General features: G+C 51.7%; 1 protein-coding gene across 1 annotated transcript; it reads left to right on the top strand.

Moving 5' to 3' along the window:
• Positions 1 to 1,741: 1,741 nt before the first annotated feature.
• LOC143004387 (plakophilin-4-like) lies at positions 1,742 to 19,892 on the top strand. Its single transcript, XM_076155220.1, has 21 exons — positions 1,742 to 1,882; positions 7,532 to 7,644; positions 7,818 to 7,852; positions 7,977 to 8,105; positions 8,506 to 8,651; positions 9,719 to 10,187; positions 12,311 to 12,481; positions 12,559 to 12,760; positions 12,847 to 12,979; positions 13,733 to 13,946; positions 14,515 to 14,698; positions 15,577 to 15,694; positions 16,140 to 16,334; positions 17,210 to 17,383; positions 17,861 to 18,011; positions 18,325 to 18,517; positions 18,635 to 18,719; positions 18,836 to 18,953; positions 19,041 to 19,172; positions 19,275 to 19,348; positions 19,635 to 19,892. The coding sequence occupies exons 1-21, from the start codon at positions 1,742 to 1,744 to the stop codon at positions 19,890 to 19,892; spliced, it is 3,435 nt and encodes a 1,144-aa protein (XP_076011335.1).
• The last annotated feature ends 244 nt before the right edge of the window (positions 19,893 to 20,136 follow it).

Below are 20,136 nucleotides of genomic sequence, written 5' to 3'. Positions count from 1 at the left end.
ATCTGCACTTCGATTACAACTGGAATTATTGGGTTTTCTGCAGCTTTTTATTGAAAAGTTTGATTTCGTCCGGGCATGTATTTGAATTTATTTAACCCTTTAAAACAACCAGAAGTCCCTGCGGTAGGCTTTGCAGAATAAGATGAAATGTCATATTCAAATTGTTAGAGATCCCCATAAACTTATAACACTTTAAACATGACAACTACCATTTTTTCAGTTGCCTAAACTTAAAAGTTTTGTTGTGAAAATGGAATTTTGGAGTCGCATCTCAATGAAGCAATGATCTCACACACACGCACACGCGCACACACACACACACACACACACACACACACACACACACACACACACACACACACACACACACACACACACACTCTCTCTCTCTCTCTCTCTCTCTCTCTCTCTCTCTCTCTCTCTCTCTCTCTCACTGCAGGCTGCATCGTTCCCCTCCAGCTGTTTTCCGCGCTGCAAGCTGCATGTCTTCCTGCTCTGCTTCTTCTTCTGCAGCGGTGCCCCCCCCCCCCCCCCCCCCCTTTCCTATCGATCCCGGCGATTGGAAAATAATCCATAGCCGCATGGTGACGTCACGCCGCTGATCGGCAGCAGCGGCTGGGCGGGTTGGTGGGCGGGTTTTGCTGGTTGCCGCGCGGACGCTACGGGTGGACGAACGCGTTAGAACCACGCAACAACACACGCACAGCGCTGCACGGAGAGAGTGTGTGTGTGCAGACGTGCGCGGACTGCTCGGTGGTTTGTTTTGTTTGCCTGTCGTGCCCGCGCGTGGACAATGTAGCTGCCGCGGCCGTGTGCGGGAGGAGGATGGACGCGTAACCGGACGGATCGAGCCCAGCTGTGGCCTGCGTCTGAACGGCAACATCTGGCCGGTGAGTCGCGCTGGCAGCGGCGGTGGCGGAGCGTCCGGGCTCGACTAGGCTCCGCTCGGCTCTTGTGCAGCAGGCGGGCGGGCTAGAGAGGGAAGGGAGGCTCGGTGTCCGCGCCGGTGAGTCGGTGTGACCTCCGTCCTTGGCCGCTGAGTGATCGATGTGCGGGGCTTTGACATAAGCGGCTGCGCGTCATGACTGATCCGCGGAGATGAAGGCGCAACATATGATAGAATATGACAAATATGGACGTGAGCCGCTGGTAAAAGCCTGGCGTGCAGCGTGCATGCGTGCACCTGCAGATGCGTAATGCACATCTGCAACCCGTAAGGTAAAACTAGTGCATGGTGTTGTACATTTGAAAGGGAAGTGTTGTGAAATGATAGAAGAGGAGATGATGAAGCCTTATTGAGCCTCATCCTGTGTCACTGTAGGAATGTAGCGATGCTGTAGTGTAGGAGCTTAAACGCCTCCATCACTCTCTAAGTCTCCATAGGGATGTTACAGGAATATTATAGGAACAGTAAAGGTCACAATAAATGTCGTGTAGTGAGCAGCACAGGCACCATATTTGTCCCTGAGGGAATATTAGAGACCCTTTACACAACAACACCAGTGTGTATAAGCTCAGTGTGTGTTCATCACTCGCTCCCTGCAGGAACGTTTTAGCGATGACAAAAGACAACACCGCCTCCGTAAACTGGGCCGCCAGCACCAGCAGGAGTGTGACAGCAGGTTTGTTCACATCCTGACCGGCTTGTAGTCTTTCCCTTGCAGGGTCAGTGAGGGCGCCTCAGCAGCCCGGCCGGCTCTGGACCAGGAGTGAGGAGGAGGAGGAGGAAGAGGAGGTGAAGATGGAGGTGGGGGGAGACGTGGAGGGGGATGGGCCCATGGCGGTCAGAGAGGGGCCCAGCGGTCACGGCCTTCAGGCGGACAACGGCGGCTGCAGGGCCGCCACCACCACCACCACGCTCCTGGCGTCCGTCAAAGAGCAGGTAGGAAGTTTGGGGGCAGTCAACACACTCTCACACACACACACACACACACACTCTCTCTCACACACACACACACACACACACACACACACACACACACACACACACACACACTCTCTCATTCACTCATCTCCTCACACCTCCAGCCTCTCCACTCTTATCTGCCGTCGTCATATTTGTTGTTTTGATGTTTAGGGATATCTGGACTGTAGGTGAATTCATAATCTCCGTCCCTGCATGGGAGATGAGGCAGAGGTTTCCTGGATGAATCGTAAACAAGCAAACCCAAAGAAAGCCTCTCTTTGCAGGGGAGCAGTCGACTCCCAGGTTGTAGAAACGGTCCATTTGTGTCACACTCAGTCTGACGTGTCCTCTAATCTCCCCGTCTTTGCAGCTTTTGTCCTCAGATGAAAGATGTCACGTTTACACACCTGCGTGACTTAATTTAATGTTCCTCCACACACTCGTGCTGATCGATCACCTAGGTGACGCGGATACTCGCGTCTGGCTGCGGCGCGTCTCTGCCTCGTCTTTCTCTCCCTGATGCTGATACTTTCATTCTTCCTCTCTCCTCTCCTCTTCTCTCGGGAGTCTGTTCCCTGCTCCCCGCCTGCTCTGCTTTAATTACGGCCTGGATGGTGGCCACGTTCTAAATCCCCCCCCTCTGGTGTGTGTGTGCGTGTGTGTGTTCGCACTGTGAATTCAGGCACAGCGCTATTTAAAAGAGTCTGGCGCCGTCCAACAAAAGAAGAATCTATGAAGTTTCTGTGCTGCTAATTGACGTATACAGGCGGCGGAGTCACCTTGGCAAAGTTTGAGAGAAAGGTGGACCTGGGTTTGATCCGTCTGTCGGCCCTGCGGCTCACTGAAGGCCTCAAATCCACCGGAACGACCAAATTCGTTCCCGCTACATCTTTTTTCCTGCAGGAGCGGCGTGCTGTGAATGTATTTGTTGCTTTTACACAAAGGGCAAATTTCACGCTAAACCCATTTTATGCTGCATTAAGCCGTCCGCCTCTCGCCTGATGAAAGCGTTCGGTGCCGCAGGAGTGATTGATGCCGCCTTTATCGATACGCAGGGTTTGATACTCTATCTGAATCCGGGATGAGGAACATCTGACGGCCTGCAGTTTATGGCGCCGCTTCAAACCCGAGCCGCCGTGTCGTGCAGCTGCCCCGCTGATACGCTCGAGTCCCTTCATCTGTACTGGCGGGAGGAAATGTAGGAACCTTTGCTGCTGCAGCTGGAGGAGGACCTGCAGTTTCTACACACACATGTCAAATGAAAAGGTGCTAGGTGCTAGCAAAGGACTCGTTAGGAGTTTGGGCCTTGGTCTCTTTTCACTTTGCCCTCATTTAGCCAATGGAAGTCGGGGAGGTGATAGACGCAAGAGGGGAGGAGGGGGCAGAGCTTAAGAACGTGGCAGCCTACAGAAGCGAGTGCACAGTTATGCTTTCCTCATCTCTCCAGCAAACACTGTGACATTGATTAATTGCAGGTTAAGTAGCTTGCACCAAAATGAAAGTGAAGGCAGCGTCTCGTCTCCTGCAATCAAATCCTGATGTATTTCCGCCCCATCGAGCTCTAAAGCTGCAGAAATGTGAGCTGATAAGGCGAAACCCACGCGTTAGAGCGGAGAAAACCTCCAAAATAACAAGCGCTCCTCCAATTTTGCTGGAATATGGCAAGCAAATGTTGATTTGTTAATTCCTGTAGGGAAGCGATTAATTCCCTCAACAGATGGTTTTGTTATGACATTTTTGCACGTGTTGTTGTGTGTGTGAGGGGTGTGTGTGTGTGTGTGTGAGGGGGGGGGCACGTTTCTACTCCATCATGGGTGGTGGAGACAGGGGTGGGGGGGATCTAGACTGCAAAAGTTGAGCAGCGTCTCCAACTGAGCGACGGTGACGCACGGCGGTGCTGCTGCTGCTGCTACTGAACAAGAACACGCACGCTCAGCAGAAAAAGCATTCCCAGGACGAAGGAGAGAGGGAAGGAGAGGGAGAGGGAGAGAGAGAGAGAGGGAGAGGGGGAGAGAGAGAGAGAGGGAGAGGGGGAGAGAGCGAGCTTTGATAAACCAAAAACAGCTCTCTCTCCTCGCTTGTGTTCATTTTGGCAATTTTGTCGTCGGAAAGTGAATTTACCAAATGGCTGATTTCTATGTGGTTGATTGACATCCTCCAGCACCCCCCCCCCCCCCCCCCCCCCCCTCCCCTTCCCTGGATGAGCCGCAGGGGGTCTCACAATCTGAATCAGCAGGCTTAAAACCCAACTCAAACCCAGTGATGTCGCCGCCCGCCTCTGTTTGACATCTGCACAGCTTCTTGATCTGCTTTACATTGCGATTTCTTGGGTTTGTTGTTGCCGTCTGCCTGGTTTCTGCTTCTACTGCACGCCTTGGAGTTATTTACTCCTTGGCTGACCTAAACGTGCCGCCCTGAGCTTCCGCCTCGGTCTGTAAGATATCTCATAGGTGTCCCTCGCCGATCTCCTACTTGTTGCCTCCCGTGGAAAAGCAGACATCTTGGCTCGCAAAGAGACTGAGAGGGATTTGGATTCATTGGTAGGTTAGGAGTGTAGGTGGAGAGAGCAGCAGATGCATCGCATTCTGGCCCCCGCCGAGCTCGCTGTGGGCGTAGGAAAGGCGTCTCTGCTTTTATCATCCATGGATTTACTTCCCTCTTCAACTTGAATGGCAGCGACGGAAGAGAGGAAGAGAGAGGGGCCTAGAAATGTAGACCAGGAAGTGTTGAAAGTGTGGCTTCTCCCTTTAGGACAGAGAGTAGAACGAGGGAGCGAGGGAGCGAGGGACTAAGGGTCGAGCGATTCACGGACATCTCAGATGCTGTCTAGATAAACCCGGGCCACGATTTGACACGCCTGGCATGCGGCGAGGCGAGAACAAGGCGGCTGCAGAGGCTCGGTGCCCACAGGATAAGAGAGAGAGAGAGAGAGAGAGAGAGAGAGAGAGAGAGAGAGAGAGAGAGAGACAGAGAGAGAGAGGGAGAGAGAAAGAGAGAGAGACAGAGAGAGAGAGAGAGAGAGAGAGAGAGAGAGACAGAGAGAGAGAGAGAGAGAGAGAGAGAACACTTTGTGACAATAAGACCGTGGCGAATCCCCCAGCTGGTATGACGAGACGCCGCCTGGCACCGCCTGGCCTGGCGTCAGACACGCAGGGGTGAAGTGACACGACAGGACACCAGTGTGCTTCTTCTTCTTCTTCTTCTTCTTTGTCCCTGGGGGGGCTCTGCCGTAACAAGGGCCAGGCTGGAACAGGGGGCTGAGTGTTGTCCCCCGTCCTCGTCCTCGTCCTCGCCCCTGTCCCGCCACATCTCCCGCCCCGCTGCATCACGCCTCCCTTCACCCTCTGCTTTCCCATTTTCCCAAACATAATTCCCTCTGGATGCTTGATGTCATTGTTTGTTGTCTAATTTGGATCTTCTGCTGTTGTTGTTTGGAGATGAGACGTCTTCACGAGCCCCTCAGGAGGTTTATCTCACCTCCACGCGTGACTAATCTGCACATCCTGCCTGTACGTGATTGCATTTTGTTGCTGTTTATCTCCGCGCCTCCCTTTTAATCAGCGTTTAACACAATAATCTATGACTAAACTTATAACTACATCCTTACATCCTCGTGTCAGCGATACTCCGGGGCCAGAACGATGTGTTGTCAGGTGATTTTTGTCTCATTTCCAGATCGAGCGGCAAAATTTTGCTCCACTGTATCCCAGCGTACGCCTCTAAGAGGTCAACCAAGGGTGCAGATCGACTCCAACTGAAGGAATTCTCTTATCTCTCAGCTGTTTAGATCAAACTGAGCTGGATTACACTGGAGAAAAATGTCAGACGCAGTGAGAAATCCTCCTTTTCTGTAAGCTGGATAAGACGGCGGCATGATGAAGAACCTACACAGCTGCTTTAAACGGCGGGACGCAGTTTTGGCGGCGAGCGAACGATCAATTCCTCAATTAACTCCGGATAATTGCCGCCGAAAAATCAACACTGGCCGGCAGTGGAAAATGATGGGTGTGCTCGCCGTTTCCTCCAGGGGATCGTTAAAGTGTCTTCCTCGCCAGCCTGAGGTAAAGCGTTACATACCGCCGCCTGTCTCTAACGTATCAAGCCGTCTTGTCACGCAGAACGCTTCCCGTGAATTTATCCCTCCTCTGAAATCCGCTCGTCTTCCTCTCCGGATCAGACACGCGATCAAACAACCAACACCATGAGTCGACTAAACAAATCCTCCCGCGCCATCTGCTACGTAAGTCTGTCGAGGCGCCATTGGCCCACGCCGCCGCTGACCCACATACGAAACAGCTTTCTGCAAAGGGACGTGAGCGCTCTCCTCTTTGATAGATGTGAGGGGATTGCGAGCGCCGCTCACAGTCAGCGCCGAGGTAAAGACGCCGTGTAGGAAATGCGGCTTTTGCAGCTGTCAACAAGATGGCGAACGCACCAGAGGACGGGTGACAAGCGGCGTCTGATTAGCATTCAAACTCCCACTCATGCGTCCGTGAAGCTGTGAGCGTCCATTTCCTTCCCGAGGGGGTTTGTGATGTCATTACTTTGTCACACAGACAGAAGAAGACAGACAGGAGATTCTTTGCATTATTAAGAAGCCAAAGTTTTTCTGATATTCCTCGCTGTTTTTGCTGCAATCGCCTACAAGTTGAGTGGGCGGGGCTTATTCTTCAAAAGTCGTGCTGTATCTCATCTGAAGTGGCGTTGTTGACGTTGTGAGTGGATCCGTTCTAGGAGTTAGACTTGGATGACGCGTTCACAGTTGGTAATTTGTGGCTCGACTTCTTCCATCATAAATAACAACAAGCCGGCGTGTTCCAGACACGGGGACACGGAGGTGGAGACGCTCGCCGCCTTAATTGCATCATTAGGCTGTTCAGTGGAGCTGTTGAATCCGTTCCAGCGGCACCTACACTACACACACCTACACTTATATAACACAATGTACTTCTCACCATCTTCACTCCAACACACTCCTGATCAAACAAGCACACACTCTTGAGTTTGCCCTTTTGAAGCATCTCAGGGAGGAACACAGCCATGAAGCCCGATCCACCTGTGTGAAGTGGATCTGAAATCTGCTCCTGGTTTTCCTTTCCTGGTCCAAACGATTCATTCTTCCTCATTAAGTAAACACAAGACACAAATTGCCTGGTTGATATGCAGTCTGGATATGAAGCCACTTGGCATTTGGTTTGTAGAGCGGCTCAAGTGGAGCGGGACCCTCGTTTACACCTCAGCAGCCCCTCGCCGCCGCTCCCGCTCCCCTTCAGTTGTGCTTACGCGGCTTTGCTCTCCGCTTCCCCCCCCCCGGTAATAAACAGCTGCACTTTGATGAGGGAAGCGTTATTCAGAGGGATCATCAATCAGATCCCACGGTAAACCAGCGTGAAAGCCCAGAGCGCCACTCGGGGGTCAGGGAGAGGGGAACGAGGCAAACCGGAGCCTCAGGTCCCCCCTGTCTGTGCTACATACATATATGCAAATGCCTTCGTTCAGATGCGTTCCAACTCTTCTGCGGCCACATTATGCACACAGAATAATAGAAATGAAGGTTTGATTGAACCGAAGCAAAGATCTAGTGTGTGCAGCTCTGTTCAGCTGTGGATGTGTGTGTGTCTGTAGGAGCTCCAGTTCGAGCGGCTGACTCGCGAGCTGGAGGAGGAGCGGCAGATCGTGGCCAGCCAGCTGGAGAGGTGCATGCTGGGAGCCGAGTCGCCAGGCGGGGACAGCAGCAGGTAGATTCTGAAGTGCCTTCTTTTTCTCTTTCACGTCTGCATTGACACCTGTCCTCCACACGTTCCGCGCCTCCTTCCTGCAATGATTAAATGATGAAAGTGTTAGACCGCACCGCTGATTTGATTTACCTGTCTCCCCTGTCTGCTCCTCTTCCTCCTCTCTCCCGCCGAAGCTCCTCGGAGAAGTCGTTTGCGTGGAGATCTGCGGGTACGATTCCTTTAATGAAGCATCACTCAGATCATCATCATCATCATCAGCACAGTTTCACAGAGTTCCTTCTTGCTGTGGCATCGATCTGTCACTCACAGCCCGCATGCGTCTTACCCAGCAGATGCTCCAGCAGGTGGAGAGTCACAGGGCGGAGCCATGGAGGCGTCTGGTCGCTCCGGTCGTCACCTGGAGATGGAGGACGGCCTCTTCCCGCCTGAACCCGACCGCGTCTCCCTGCATGACAGTGAGGGTCTGTTAAGTAGAAACTCGTGGGCCGAAACCATCAGACGCTTTGTCGAATTACAATCCGGGTTTAAAGTTAATCACGGTTTGGTGGAAACCATCCAGGAATTCTGAGTTAGCCGTGTGGAATCTTCGCTCTGATTTATGTTCAGTTTGAGGGTTTAAAAATATCCCTCACATGCCTCCTCTTCCTCTTCCTCATCCTACAGCAGAAAGTAGGCCAGTGTAGAGCACAGGCAGCGCTCCAGATAAGACATGAGGGCTTTATGCAGATATCCACACGTATATATTTACATTCACTTAGCCTCTGAACAAGTTGAAGGCAAAGTGAGAGGAGTGTGAAGCCTCAGCGGCGCTCACGTGCCCGGGCTTTTTTTTTTAACACGCGTGTCCGTTCTCCTCCTCAGGCTCAGGAGGTCACTCGGCTCAGATGACCTCGTACTCGGACAGCGGCTACCAGGACAGCTTCTACAGCGGCCAGAACGTGGTGCGCTCGGAGCCCCGGGCCTCGCTGTCCAGGAGCCCCCGGGCCGAGGGTCAAGCCTCGGGACAGGTAGGTTGGACCTGAAAATGGACCTGGGGTTCATCCTCTGAGGACCGTGAGTGTTCACTGCACATATCAAAAGCTTGACATGGACGAAACAACAAGCGTGCTCCCCAGAGGATGAACCTATGGATATGGACGGTTGGAGGATATCGTTCTTGCGCTTGACGAGATTTCTCCACGCGTCTCATCTGGTTGGCTAAGCGGAGGAACGTAGGCGCGCTCTCATCCTGGGGCAGGGACAGTTTCACACCTCCCTCACCTGCCGCCGCCGCGTGTCCATATTTTCTCGCTGCCAATCAAACGTTTCCTCTGCACGAACAGAGGTCAGGTACGGATGAAGAATATGAACCATCTCACCTTAAAACTGTTCAAACTCTGAACGCTGTCGGCTCGTTTCATCTCCGTCTAAAATAATGGAGGGCTTTTTGTGCGACAGTAAAAGCTGAATTGACAGATAAAAGCCAGTGCATTAGAATGTTCTCCTGATTTATTCTCCCCCTCCTCTCCTCTTCCTCTCCCCCCGCCTGACAGTGCACACGTGCCTCGGTTCTTAATGTTCCACTGAGCCACCGAGGCTGCGTTGGATTAAGGCGCTGCTGCAGAGCCACAGCCAGTCGAGGGTTAATAAGGAGGGAAATGTGAGGTGAATTATTCCGTCACAGCTTCACTTAAGAGCTTCTAATCCCAGAGCTCCAAATGTGATGAATTTACAATTTAGTCAAAGGTCCAAATATTCGGACAGATGACAGAAGATGAGGAAGATGCCGGTGGTAGACGTGATGAAGCACGGTGGTCTGAAACGTCCTGGAAAAGTCCGGGAATTCAGGAAAAAGCCGTTTTTTCAGTGGAGAACGCGTCTATACGATCTGCTAACGACTTTTTATGCTATAGGCTACACCTGGCATTGATGCTTGTCACCGTGGTAACAGATTCTTGGCTTATCTGAAGGCCACACAAACCTGCATGTAGTTTAAAGAACTCCATGCTTTCTGCTCGATCATCACACCGACATGCAGCATATAAGGATTTAGAGTTTCATTAAATGTTACTGAATGTAAACTCCTCCCCCTCAGGCCTCCAGCCGCGTGCTGAGGAGGATGTGCTCCCTCCCCTCCAGGAGTCAGTCCCCGGGCGGCGGCACGGCCGGCACCGTCTCGCCCTCTCGCATGTCCCTGCGGACCTCCCAGGGCAGCACCTACGACTCGCCCATCCTCTCCGAGCCCAAACCCCTGGCCGCCATCTTCCCCGGCACTTCCATGCCGCCGTCTTGCCCGTCGCCTTCCTCCCCGACGGATGGCTCGCGTCCCGGCACGCAACCCCTGGGTGGCGGCGGAATCGGAGGAGGCGGCGTGCGTCTCGGCTCCACCCTCTCCCTGATCGAGGGGAGGGGCTTGACGGGGTCGCCCCTCCGCTCTGGGATGACGGCGGTGCCGCAGCACTACGGCTCCACCCTGCCCAGGCAGAGCCAGCCGCTGGCTTACGGCGCTGATCCGTACGGGCTGTACCAGAGGAGCGCCCTGCCCCGCCCTGACAGCCTTATAGGTGAGTCTGTCCAATCACACGCACCCGCTGTCCCATGATTACCTGGACTCTGGGTTACTGCATCCAGATAATGAGCAGAGACAGAGCCTGAATGAAACAGCAGCTGACGTTCCAACTCCACTTAATGAGCAGGAAGTGAGCCTGGTGCAGTTAAGAGGCGGCTGTTAGTCCACTAAGGGTTACACCGAGGGGTTAATGGGGGTCCGGCTCGTTAAATACCAAACAGTGGCTCAGGAGCACAGAAATGTGTTTTGCGACAATTCAGATGAAAGTGTCAAAGCCTCCGTCACAGGCGAGTCAGGATCAGAGAACACAGACACAACTCAACGCTTCCTGTCTGTTCATCATCACAAATATAAAGCAAATCAAACATTTACAGTGATATTAAAGTGAGAGTCTAATCTAATCTGTGTCCCTCTGTGCAGAAATTGTATTTTTACTGAATAAATGCTTTGGATTATTATCAAAACAAAGACTTCTTATGCGTAAAACTCTCCGTCTGTCTTTTCCCTCTCGCCTCTCATCTCTTGAATCGCTAACATAGCGGCGGTAGAAACGTCAATCTGAGCCCTGGAAGGCTGCCAGGTCAAATCCCACCAGGCCACAATCTGGATCAGGCTTCTGAGGCAATCTCCCCCTCCTCCACCAAAACCCAGTGTGTGTGTGTGTGTGTGTGTGTTTCCTACAGACCTACCTGTATGTAAAGGTTGCATTCAAACAGTCTGCAGCTAAAGAGCGTTAAATCAGCCTGACAGGTCGGCCGCAGCTGCTTCCTCGTCATCTCCGGCTTATTTCAGGGGGATTGGTGAGGCGGGGGGGCAGCAGGGGGGGCAGCAGGGGCAGAAACAGTCTTGATCTGCTTGGATCTGCACGTTTGAACCAGGAAACCGTGCTGTAAAATCAGATATCCACACATAAACGGCCTGCGGTGGCTGCTAGCTGCCTCTGTTCTATATGTTACATGATATCGTTATCTGATCCCACTGATATCTGAAACCCCGGCATGGTGGAGCTCTGCTGTACGCCTGGTTGACGTGGTTACATCAGCGCCGGACTTGAAACGTCTGCGTTGGAGTCTTGTGGCTGTGAAGACTTAAAACGTCACATCTATCACAAGCAGGAAGTTGGAGAAGCGGCGCTGATGCTGCGGTGACACAGATCGGTGGCCTTTGTCCCTGGGCTAAGCTAGCTGCTCCCACTGCTGACCCACATAGGGACGTTTGTGCTCAAAGCCCCCACGGAGACAATCAGCTGACGGTGCTGTGAGGCTTTCTGCCATCACCAGTGCACGTTTACATGTTTGAGCACGTGTTTAAGTGTGTTTGTGAAGTGAAGATGGTAGGATTGGTGTGTGTGTGTGTGTGTGTGTGTGTGTGTAGAGGAAGCAGTGAACTGAATAGAACGTGTCCTATTCACTCCATGAGCGATTCCCGTCCTAAGTGGCCTCATACGTCACCTAAATCCATATTCACATCCTGCAGATCCACGGTAATCTCAGATTACACCACAGAGATGAGCAACAGTAAGAGTTTGATAGACGTACGACAGATGAGGTGATTACTGATCTGTAGCGCCGGCAGCTTACACACCCAAACAAAACAGAGATCTAAGCAGAGGACTGATCTCTGTTTTGTGGGATTGATTAATGATCCGTAAATGGCAGCAGGGATCAGTCGCGGTGCGTTCAAAGTCAAACGGAAGCTGGCAAGTGATGGCAAACCTCTCTAGACTGCATGTAAACGCACTGGATGTGTTCCAGATCCACCAAATTAGATTAACTTGCTCTCCCGCAGCGCTGGAGATGAGAGAGGATTGGAGTTGTTTCGCCAAACAGGCCGTGAAAAGAGACGAGAGCAGATCGCTCCTCCGTCTCTTCTTCTGCAAGTGCAATTTATGTGGCGGAGCTGCGAGTGTGATCCTCTCACACTGGGCCCCCTCGTTGCCCTTAAGCCTCCTTCATAAGTGAAGTGCTCTCTGAACTCATCTGAGATTAAGGGATGCAAACCTGCCGGCTGCTTGTTTGACTTTTTGATTCCGATGCCTGCGGCCGCGCCAAACCTAACTGCTGCTGCGCCGCCAAAAGCGTATGAATCCTAACTGCGGCTCACTGTGGGTCCCTGCAGGGCTCCACAGCTCCTACGCCGGCCACTCGGCCCAGCTGGACCCGGAGCTGAGGGCGGCGCTGTCCCCCGACTGCCATATGACGCCCGTTTTCGACGAGCGCTCCTTCCACAGCCCCCTGTTCCACAGCCCCACCCACGACGCCCAGGGCTCCCTCTACAGGACAAACACAGGTACGGCTTTGGCTCCAACACTGGTAAACACAAACCAGACGCCGCGTAATGCCACTAAATCCTTCAATCTGCCTCAGGTATGGGGACCCTCCCTCGGACCACAAGCCATTGCGGCACGCTGCCATACCAAAGAAGCAGCTACGGGCTGAGCACCGCCGCTCTGTACGCAGACTCGTACGGGGTTCCAGGTGAGCCCGTGTTCTCCCACAGGCACTCTGGATTGGTGGATCAGGTGACCACTCGCACCCCATCCATCGAGAGCATTCACAAAGACCCCAGGTACACACACACACACACACACACACGCACACATAATCAGATGGAGATGACCCCCTGCTGATGTATTTGTTGGTTTCCCCCCTCAGGGAGTTTGCTTGGCGTGACCCCGAGCTGCCAGAGGTCATCCACATGCTGCAGCATCACTTCCCGTCCGTGCAGGCCAACGCCGCCGCCTACCTCCAGCACCTGTGTTACGGCGACAACAGGGTCAAAGTGGAGGTGAGATGTTTGACTATTCTGAGCAGCTGGTCTCCGGCCCGGTCCGGCCCGGGTCCAGCTGGGGCTCCGGCCTGTAGGTGAGCTGCTGGTTACCCGGGACCCTGAGTAACGGGACAGTGGAGTGGGTTGGAGACGGCTGATTTTGAGGATCGCTCACCGCCGTTAATTCACCGGGCGTCTCTGCTCAGCTTAGACGGTTTGGAAGGGAAACTTTGAGCTAAAGCGCCATCTGTTCCAATAAAACTTTAAGAAATGTTCTGCCAAATGTGCGGTGCTGCAATCTCTCTCTCTCTCTCTCTCTCTCTCTCTCTCTCTCTCTCTCTGTCCCTCTCTCTCTCTCTCTCTCCCTCTCTCTCTCTCTCTCTCTCTCTCTCTCTCTCTCTCTCTCTGTCCCTCTCTTTCTCTCTGCTCTGCTTCCTTTCCAGTAAATAACTCCCAACACAATGGCGGCTCTTCCTTCGCACGTTAGCGCCGTTCGGTTTGTTCGCTGATGAGTTTCTAATGAGTCTTTTGTGAAAGTCTGGAGTGGCGCCCGCTCGTTTTGCTAGAAACCAATGATTTTTTCGTTCAAGGCTTTTGAACGCAGAACCGGAAAAATTGTGAACGTCTGCTGCTCTATTCCAGAAATCGCTGCCACCATAAATAATTCAGGACTTGCTTGTTTTATCTTAAAAATGTGTATTAAATGAATCAACCGACCGCCATGATGGTTTTAAATCAGTGCGTCTCTGTGATTGGTCCCTGGCCTGACAGGTGTGCCACCTGGGAGGCATCCAGCACCTGGTGGACCTGCTGGACCACAAGATGGCCGAGGTGCAGAAGAGCGCCTGCGGGGCCCTGAGGAACCTGGTGTACAGCAAAGCCACCGACAACAACAAGGTGGCGCTGAGGAACTGCGGCGGCGTGCCTGCACTACTGCGCCTCCTCAGGAAGACCACCGACAACGAAGTCCGGGAGCTGGTCACCGGTACGTCTGTGTGTGTGTGTGTGTGTGTGTCCACTCCGCTGGTTGACTGGCTGCCTGGGCGTCAGACCGGCTGGCTGGCTGGCTGACAGTGTATTAATCAGCTCGGCGGCTGTTCTGTGGGAGGTGAGAGCGGCAGCAGCTTAAACACTCGACTCGCTGTGTTGACAGAGCAGATCTCGGCGCAGCCCTCAGGACAGATGCTAAGATAATGCGATTTGGAAACACACACACACACACACACACACAGAGTTTAATACCGACATATATGAAGACGCTGCACGGCTCAGATTCCCTTCAAAGTGTTCGCTCTGAAGCTTATTTGTCTTCACTCTGCTAAACAGTTTGTGGTGAGGTTCTATTGGCTCGCGGCTCAATGGGTGGATTGATGCTGGCACCCTGCTGTGTTTACACTCCTGCTAAAAATATGTGTGCTGCATTTTTGGAGGCTTCAACCAAAATGGGATTTCTTCTTCCTCTTCTTCTTCTTCTTCTTCTGATGTTTTCATGCGTTTCACCTGAAAGCCTAAACCCTGATGTCCCCCTCTTTGCTTGCTCCCCGCGCCCTCAGGCGTCCTGTGGAACCTCTCCTCCTGCGACGCGGTGAAGATGACCATCATCCGCGACGCCCTGAGCACGCTGACCAACACCGTCATCATCCCGCACTCGGGCTGGAGCAGCATCCCGCACCGCGACAACCACAAGGTCAAGTTCCAGTCGTCACTGCTGCTACGCAACACCACCGGATGTCTGAGGTGAGCCGCCAATCAGACGCACCTCTGAGGTTGATTCTCAAACTCAGAAATACACACACACACACACACACACACATAAATCATCTCTTAATGAAAATAGAGCGCGCCGTTAGATCGTTTAATCGATTCTGGTTTTGAAATGCAAGGATGCGTCCTCGATTTATTGCTCCTCCGCGCCGCTGTTTGTCTGTTTTGTTTTGGTCTAAATGATTTTGTTAAACCCCAGCACATAATCGCCATTGCGTAATCCATCAACCAGAGGCTCCGTAATGGAGATTTAATGTAATGGCAGAGTCTCAAGCATGCGTTTGTCCACACTGGGGTACAAAAGGCAAACAAAGGCAAAGTGACGACTGTACTGTATGTTTACTCCAAGCCAAAACTCTGGATTAGGCCTCAGATTGATGAATGCTTCAGTAATGGAAGATCCCTTTATTCCAGATCATCCAACACCGTTTAAATTGCAGGAAAGACTGTAAATGATCAGAGACTTAATGCCCATAAATCCTGTATAAGAGCATGAAACACCTCTGAGAATGGAGATGTACATGTGTGTCCTATAGGGCCACTTTGAGTGTGTGTGTGTGTGTGTAATCCCATCACATCCCAACACAGAAGCTTCCAGTGTTTCTCTGCGTTGACACTGACAGCGGTGTGTGTGTGTGTGTGTGTGCGTGTGTGTGTGTTGATGGCTGTGCTGCTGTGCAGTCTGCTCAGCATCGCTTCCCATTAGCAGCTGCTGAAGGTTCCTATTGGAGGATTGAACTGGCTTCTTTTCTGTATCCGGGCAGGTTTGAAGCCACCGTGTGGGGGAACCCTTGCATTGCACCCCTCAGTCTGAAATTGAATGTGTGTGTGTGCGTGTGTGTATGTGACAGGAACCTGAGCTCGGCGGGGGAGGAGGCGAGGAGTCAGCTGCGTTGCTGTGAAGGCCTGGTCGACTCTCTGCTGCACGTCCTCAAAGCCTGCGTCAGCACATCTGACTATGACAGCAAGGTAGTGCATACACACAGACACACACAGCTTGAAGTACCTGAGCACGTTTATGTTAAATACTGTGTGGATGATTATGATCCCGAGAGGACAGGGATCATAATCATGGCCTGCACCATAAGGGTTTTGGTGCAGGCCATGAGGCTAACATCTCCATCTTTACTTAAGCAATATCAACATCTAATGGGCCTTACATTTACTCAGCATATGTCTTCTCCCCAGAGGATGATCCTTTACATTTTGGACACAGCATGAGCTTTCCTTTAGCTTCACCTGCAGGCCAAAGTGTCTGAAGATACCTGATGGCTGTACGGTCATAAAATGAGCAGATCAGCAGATACTCATGGTCCTTAGAGGATGATCCCTATTGTTTGTGCTGAGTCGAGGGCCACCATCAGGTCAGATGATCATGCTGTGGCTCACTGCTTGACATGTCCTCCTCCTTCAGATTGTGGAGAACAGCGTGTGCACCCTGAGGAACCTCTCGTACCGGCTGGAGGTGGAGATGCCGTCGTCACGTCTCCTCGGCAACCAGGAGCTGGACACCCTGCTGGGCTTCTCCTCCCCGGCCAAGGAGCTGGACTACCTCTGCTGGGGCAAGAGGAGGCGTGGCAGGAAGAGGAGCGGGTGGCCGGATGACAAGGTGCAAACCACAGCCTGAAGGAGTCTCTGACATTTCCCAACATCATTTACTATTTGAAGTGGCAATAAAGTATTCAATTAGTTTTCTTTAATGATTAAAGAAAACTTAAACGAGGAGAAAACCCCAGGCCCTAATTTAAACATTAATTTTTAAAATCCTTCATAGCTTTTCAATCCCACTGAGCTCTGAGTTTTATCGTTAGTTTTAATCGGGTTTAAATTTCAAGCTGAGACCAATTTGACACCTGGGCAGATTTCAGGGTCAGATCTTGGTTGTTCCTATCCAAATGATTTTGTGAGGCTGAGCAAAATATATGAGTAGCGTCGGTGAAGTTACTTTACTGTCTGAAGATGAATACTTTCAGACTTAAATCAAGCCTTTCTTCATAAAGTTAAAGAGTGAGAGTTTGTTGCAGCCATTGCCCACCAGGGGGCGTGACCAGGCTTGTTGCTGAACACAGCCTGACCTCTTGAGCATTTCCTCTGGACATCCAGCTGGAGCACCAGGCACAACACAACTCAAAACATCTCACCTCATAGTGGTGCTGTTTTACGGAGCTCATACAAATCTAGTGGCCATTGTAGGAAGTTATACCTATTATTTAGTTTATTTAAATTCACGCTAAACAAAACTGGAACAGTGTCGGGGAAAGACCTGCGTGTTTTCTGTTTCTGGTTGTCGTTTGGTGTCGTCAGAGTTGAAATGGAGCAGTGCTCACCTGGACACCATCTGACCTACAGGACCAAACCATGTGAAGGTCAAAACACTCACCGCGCTCACACCTGCTCACATACTCTGTCTGTGTGTGTGTGTGTGTGTGTGTGTGTGTGTGTGTGTGTGTGTGTGTGTGTGTGTGTGTGTGTGTGTGTGCCCAGTGGGACGGCATCGGGCCGATCCCGGGCTTCTCCCAGCACCTGAGGGGTGCAGAGCTGCTGTGGCACCCGATGGTGGTGAAGCCGTACCTCAACCTGCTGGCCGAAAGCTCCAACCCGGCCACACTGGAGGGCGCCGCTGGGTCTCTGCAAAACCTCTCCGCCGGTAACTGGAAGGTAATGACTCAGAATGAATCAACTTTTAACCCTTGAACATGTGTTTGTTTTCTGTGTTTAGTATTTCCGCCTCCATAATTTTAATTTTCAGCTTTTTATATCTTAGCCTCCTGTTTTTGCCAGCTTGTATTCTTTGCTGCATTAGCGACCCTTGTTTCTCATATGTGAGCGATGTTCAGTCTTTTTTTCTGGCACTGACTTTGTGCTGAACAGAAGGGAAAGTGTGTTTTTGGACGGAGGACATTATGTAGTTTAGCTTTAGGCAGCTAGACGCCATATGACGCAGGATCTGGAGACCAATTTGTCTGAAACAATGTTGTAGTTGGTCCAACTGCTCCAATTACTCCTGTCTGGAAAGTTTGATTGCATGAAGTAGAATAAGCAGAGAAATAAGTAGAAATGAATCAAAGATCCTTGTTAAACATGGCAGTTTGTAAACGTTTGAGCCCTGTGCAGGTGTGTGGTGTGTCTTCTCAGTTCTCGGCCTACATCCGAGCAGCGGTGCGTAAAGAGAAAGGTCTGCCTATCCTGGTGGAGCTGCTCAGGATGGACAACGATCGCGTGGTCTGCTCCGTGGCCACGGCTCTGCGCAACATGGCACTGGACAGCCGCAACAAGGAGCTGATAGGTGTGTGTGCAAGTGACGAGCTCGCAAATAAGCCACGCTGAACAAAGCTTCACAGCTGATGTAACCATGACGTCACAGTGTGCTGCCTGTGCATTCATTTCTATTAGACACAGTTTAGACAGAAGACAATATTGCCTCTTGGTGGTCAACAGTTATATTGCAATTCAAGCATTAGGATCTTTATAAATAGATATCTTTATGTGCTAAGGTTCTAAAACAGGTTCAGTTAGACAACATTTCTTGAAGCAAAACAGCGGTCGGCCTGTTGGTGACCTAGGTTCTAAAAGAAGCCTGTGTTGTGTGTGATGTGCAGGAAAGTACGCCATGCGGGATCTGGTGAACCGACTGCCCGGCAGCAGTCCGTCGGTGCTTTCAGACGACACTGTGGCGTCCGTCTGCTGCACGCTGCACGAGGTCACCAGCCGCAACATGGAGAACGCCAAAGCCCTGGCTGACAGCGGCGGCATCGAGAAGCTGGTGGACATCAGCAAAGGACGAGGGAAAGGGTACGGAACAGCTGAGCCCACCCATGATGTCTGTGTGTCATAGATGTTATTTAAGGTTTGGAAGTTGGAAGTTTTGTGGAAAGTGGATGAAGTCATAAATGTGTGTGAACCCTGCAGGTACTCCATGAAGGTTGTGAAGGCAGCGGCTCAGGTGTTGAACACACTGTGGCAGTACAGAGAGCTGAGGAGCCTCTACAAGCAGGTCAGCACCAACACACACACACACACACACACCAGGATACACAGAAGACACCAGCATTGGTAATGATGTCTTAACCCCACCGCCCGAAGAGTCATTCTGATGCTTTGTCTCCACAGGACGGGTGGAACTACACCCACTTCGTCACTCCTGTGTCCACGCTGGAGCGAGACCGGTACAGATCCCAGCCCACCTTGCCCACCAGTCCACTGCAGATGTCCCCCGTCATCCAATCAGGTGAGAGATCCGGTCTCAACCTGCGATGGGCGTCATGTACGTACGGCACAGATCCTAAAGATGTCTTTCTGATGCTGTTGTCGCCAGGTGGCAGCGCAACTTCCTCGCCGGCCATGCTGGGGATAAGACGACACAGCTCAAACTACCAGAGGGCGCAGTCATCTATGCAACTGGAAACGTATTACGGAGACAACAGTTTACACAAACGGCAGTACACAGGTCAGACCACCGCACAGTTTGATGTTAAAGACTTTATCCTGCCTGCTTCCAAACAAACTGTAACCTCTCATCTTCTCTCTGCATGGCTGGGTTTCACTTCAGGGTCTGAGAAGAAAACCCCGTATTTCATCGGGACTTATTCCTCCCAGTCAGGAGACGATCTGAGAAGGTCTCAGGTGAGAAAAAGAACCAGGAAATAAATAAAGGAGCAGTTAATCTAATTTCTGAACAATCTGTGATAGGGTTTCTCAACCTTTGTGTTTTTGCCCTGTCTGTGTTCAAAAGATCAACAGTAATGTGTTCAGGTCAGAGAGTTACATTAGTGTGCTCCTGAAAAGTCGACTTTATTCTTACTACATGAATCATTTTGTCCATATTTACTGATGGCTGATCTCCACTGCAGCAGGTCTCCATGGTTTCCTTACTCCCCAGTTCTAAACCGGTACATTTTTGCTCCTCTAGCACACGGAACCATTCTACGACGAGCCTGACAGGAAGAACTACAACAGCTACAGAATGTACCTGTCGTCCCCTCAAGGATACCCAGAGGAGCACTATGATGACGAACCGGTCCACCTGAACCCGACCTCCCCCGACGGCTACGCCAGCCAGGCTTTCCAATTCAAAACCAACACCAACTATGTGGATTTCTACTCCACCACGCGGAGGCCTTCCAACAGGGCCAACAAGTTCACCGGCTCCCCCGACTCCTGGGTGTAGAGGACAGAAACGGACACGGCGGTTGTTGAACTTTGACGTTTCCGTGAGGTGTTTGTGTGTTCAGAGTGGACGTGGGTGCGCTTGTATGGTTGTGTGTGAGCAGGTTGGGAATGCATGTGAATGTGTGTGCATCTGTAACGAAACTGTACTGAAAGACCTCGGCTGGGTTTCCCACACACACACACACACACCCTTTGATAGACAGATAAGACCACTTTGATTCCACTTTGAAAAAAGTTCTAGG

Source organism: Genypterus blacodes, unplaced genomic scaffold, assembly GCF_046128005.1.
Source record: "Genypterus blacodes isolate CSIRO-AG114 ecotype Tasmania unplaced genomic scaffold, CSIRO-AGI_Gbla_v1 ptg000066l_1, whole genome shotgun sequence".
NCBI classification, from domain to species: Eukaryota; Metazoa; Chordata; class Actinopteri; order Ophidiiformes; family Ophidiidae; genus Genypterus; species Genypterus blacodes.
The sequence above is the reverse complement of the archived record's forward strand: the minus strand, read 5'-3'. Positions and strand labels throughout refer to the sequence as shown.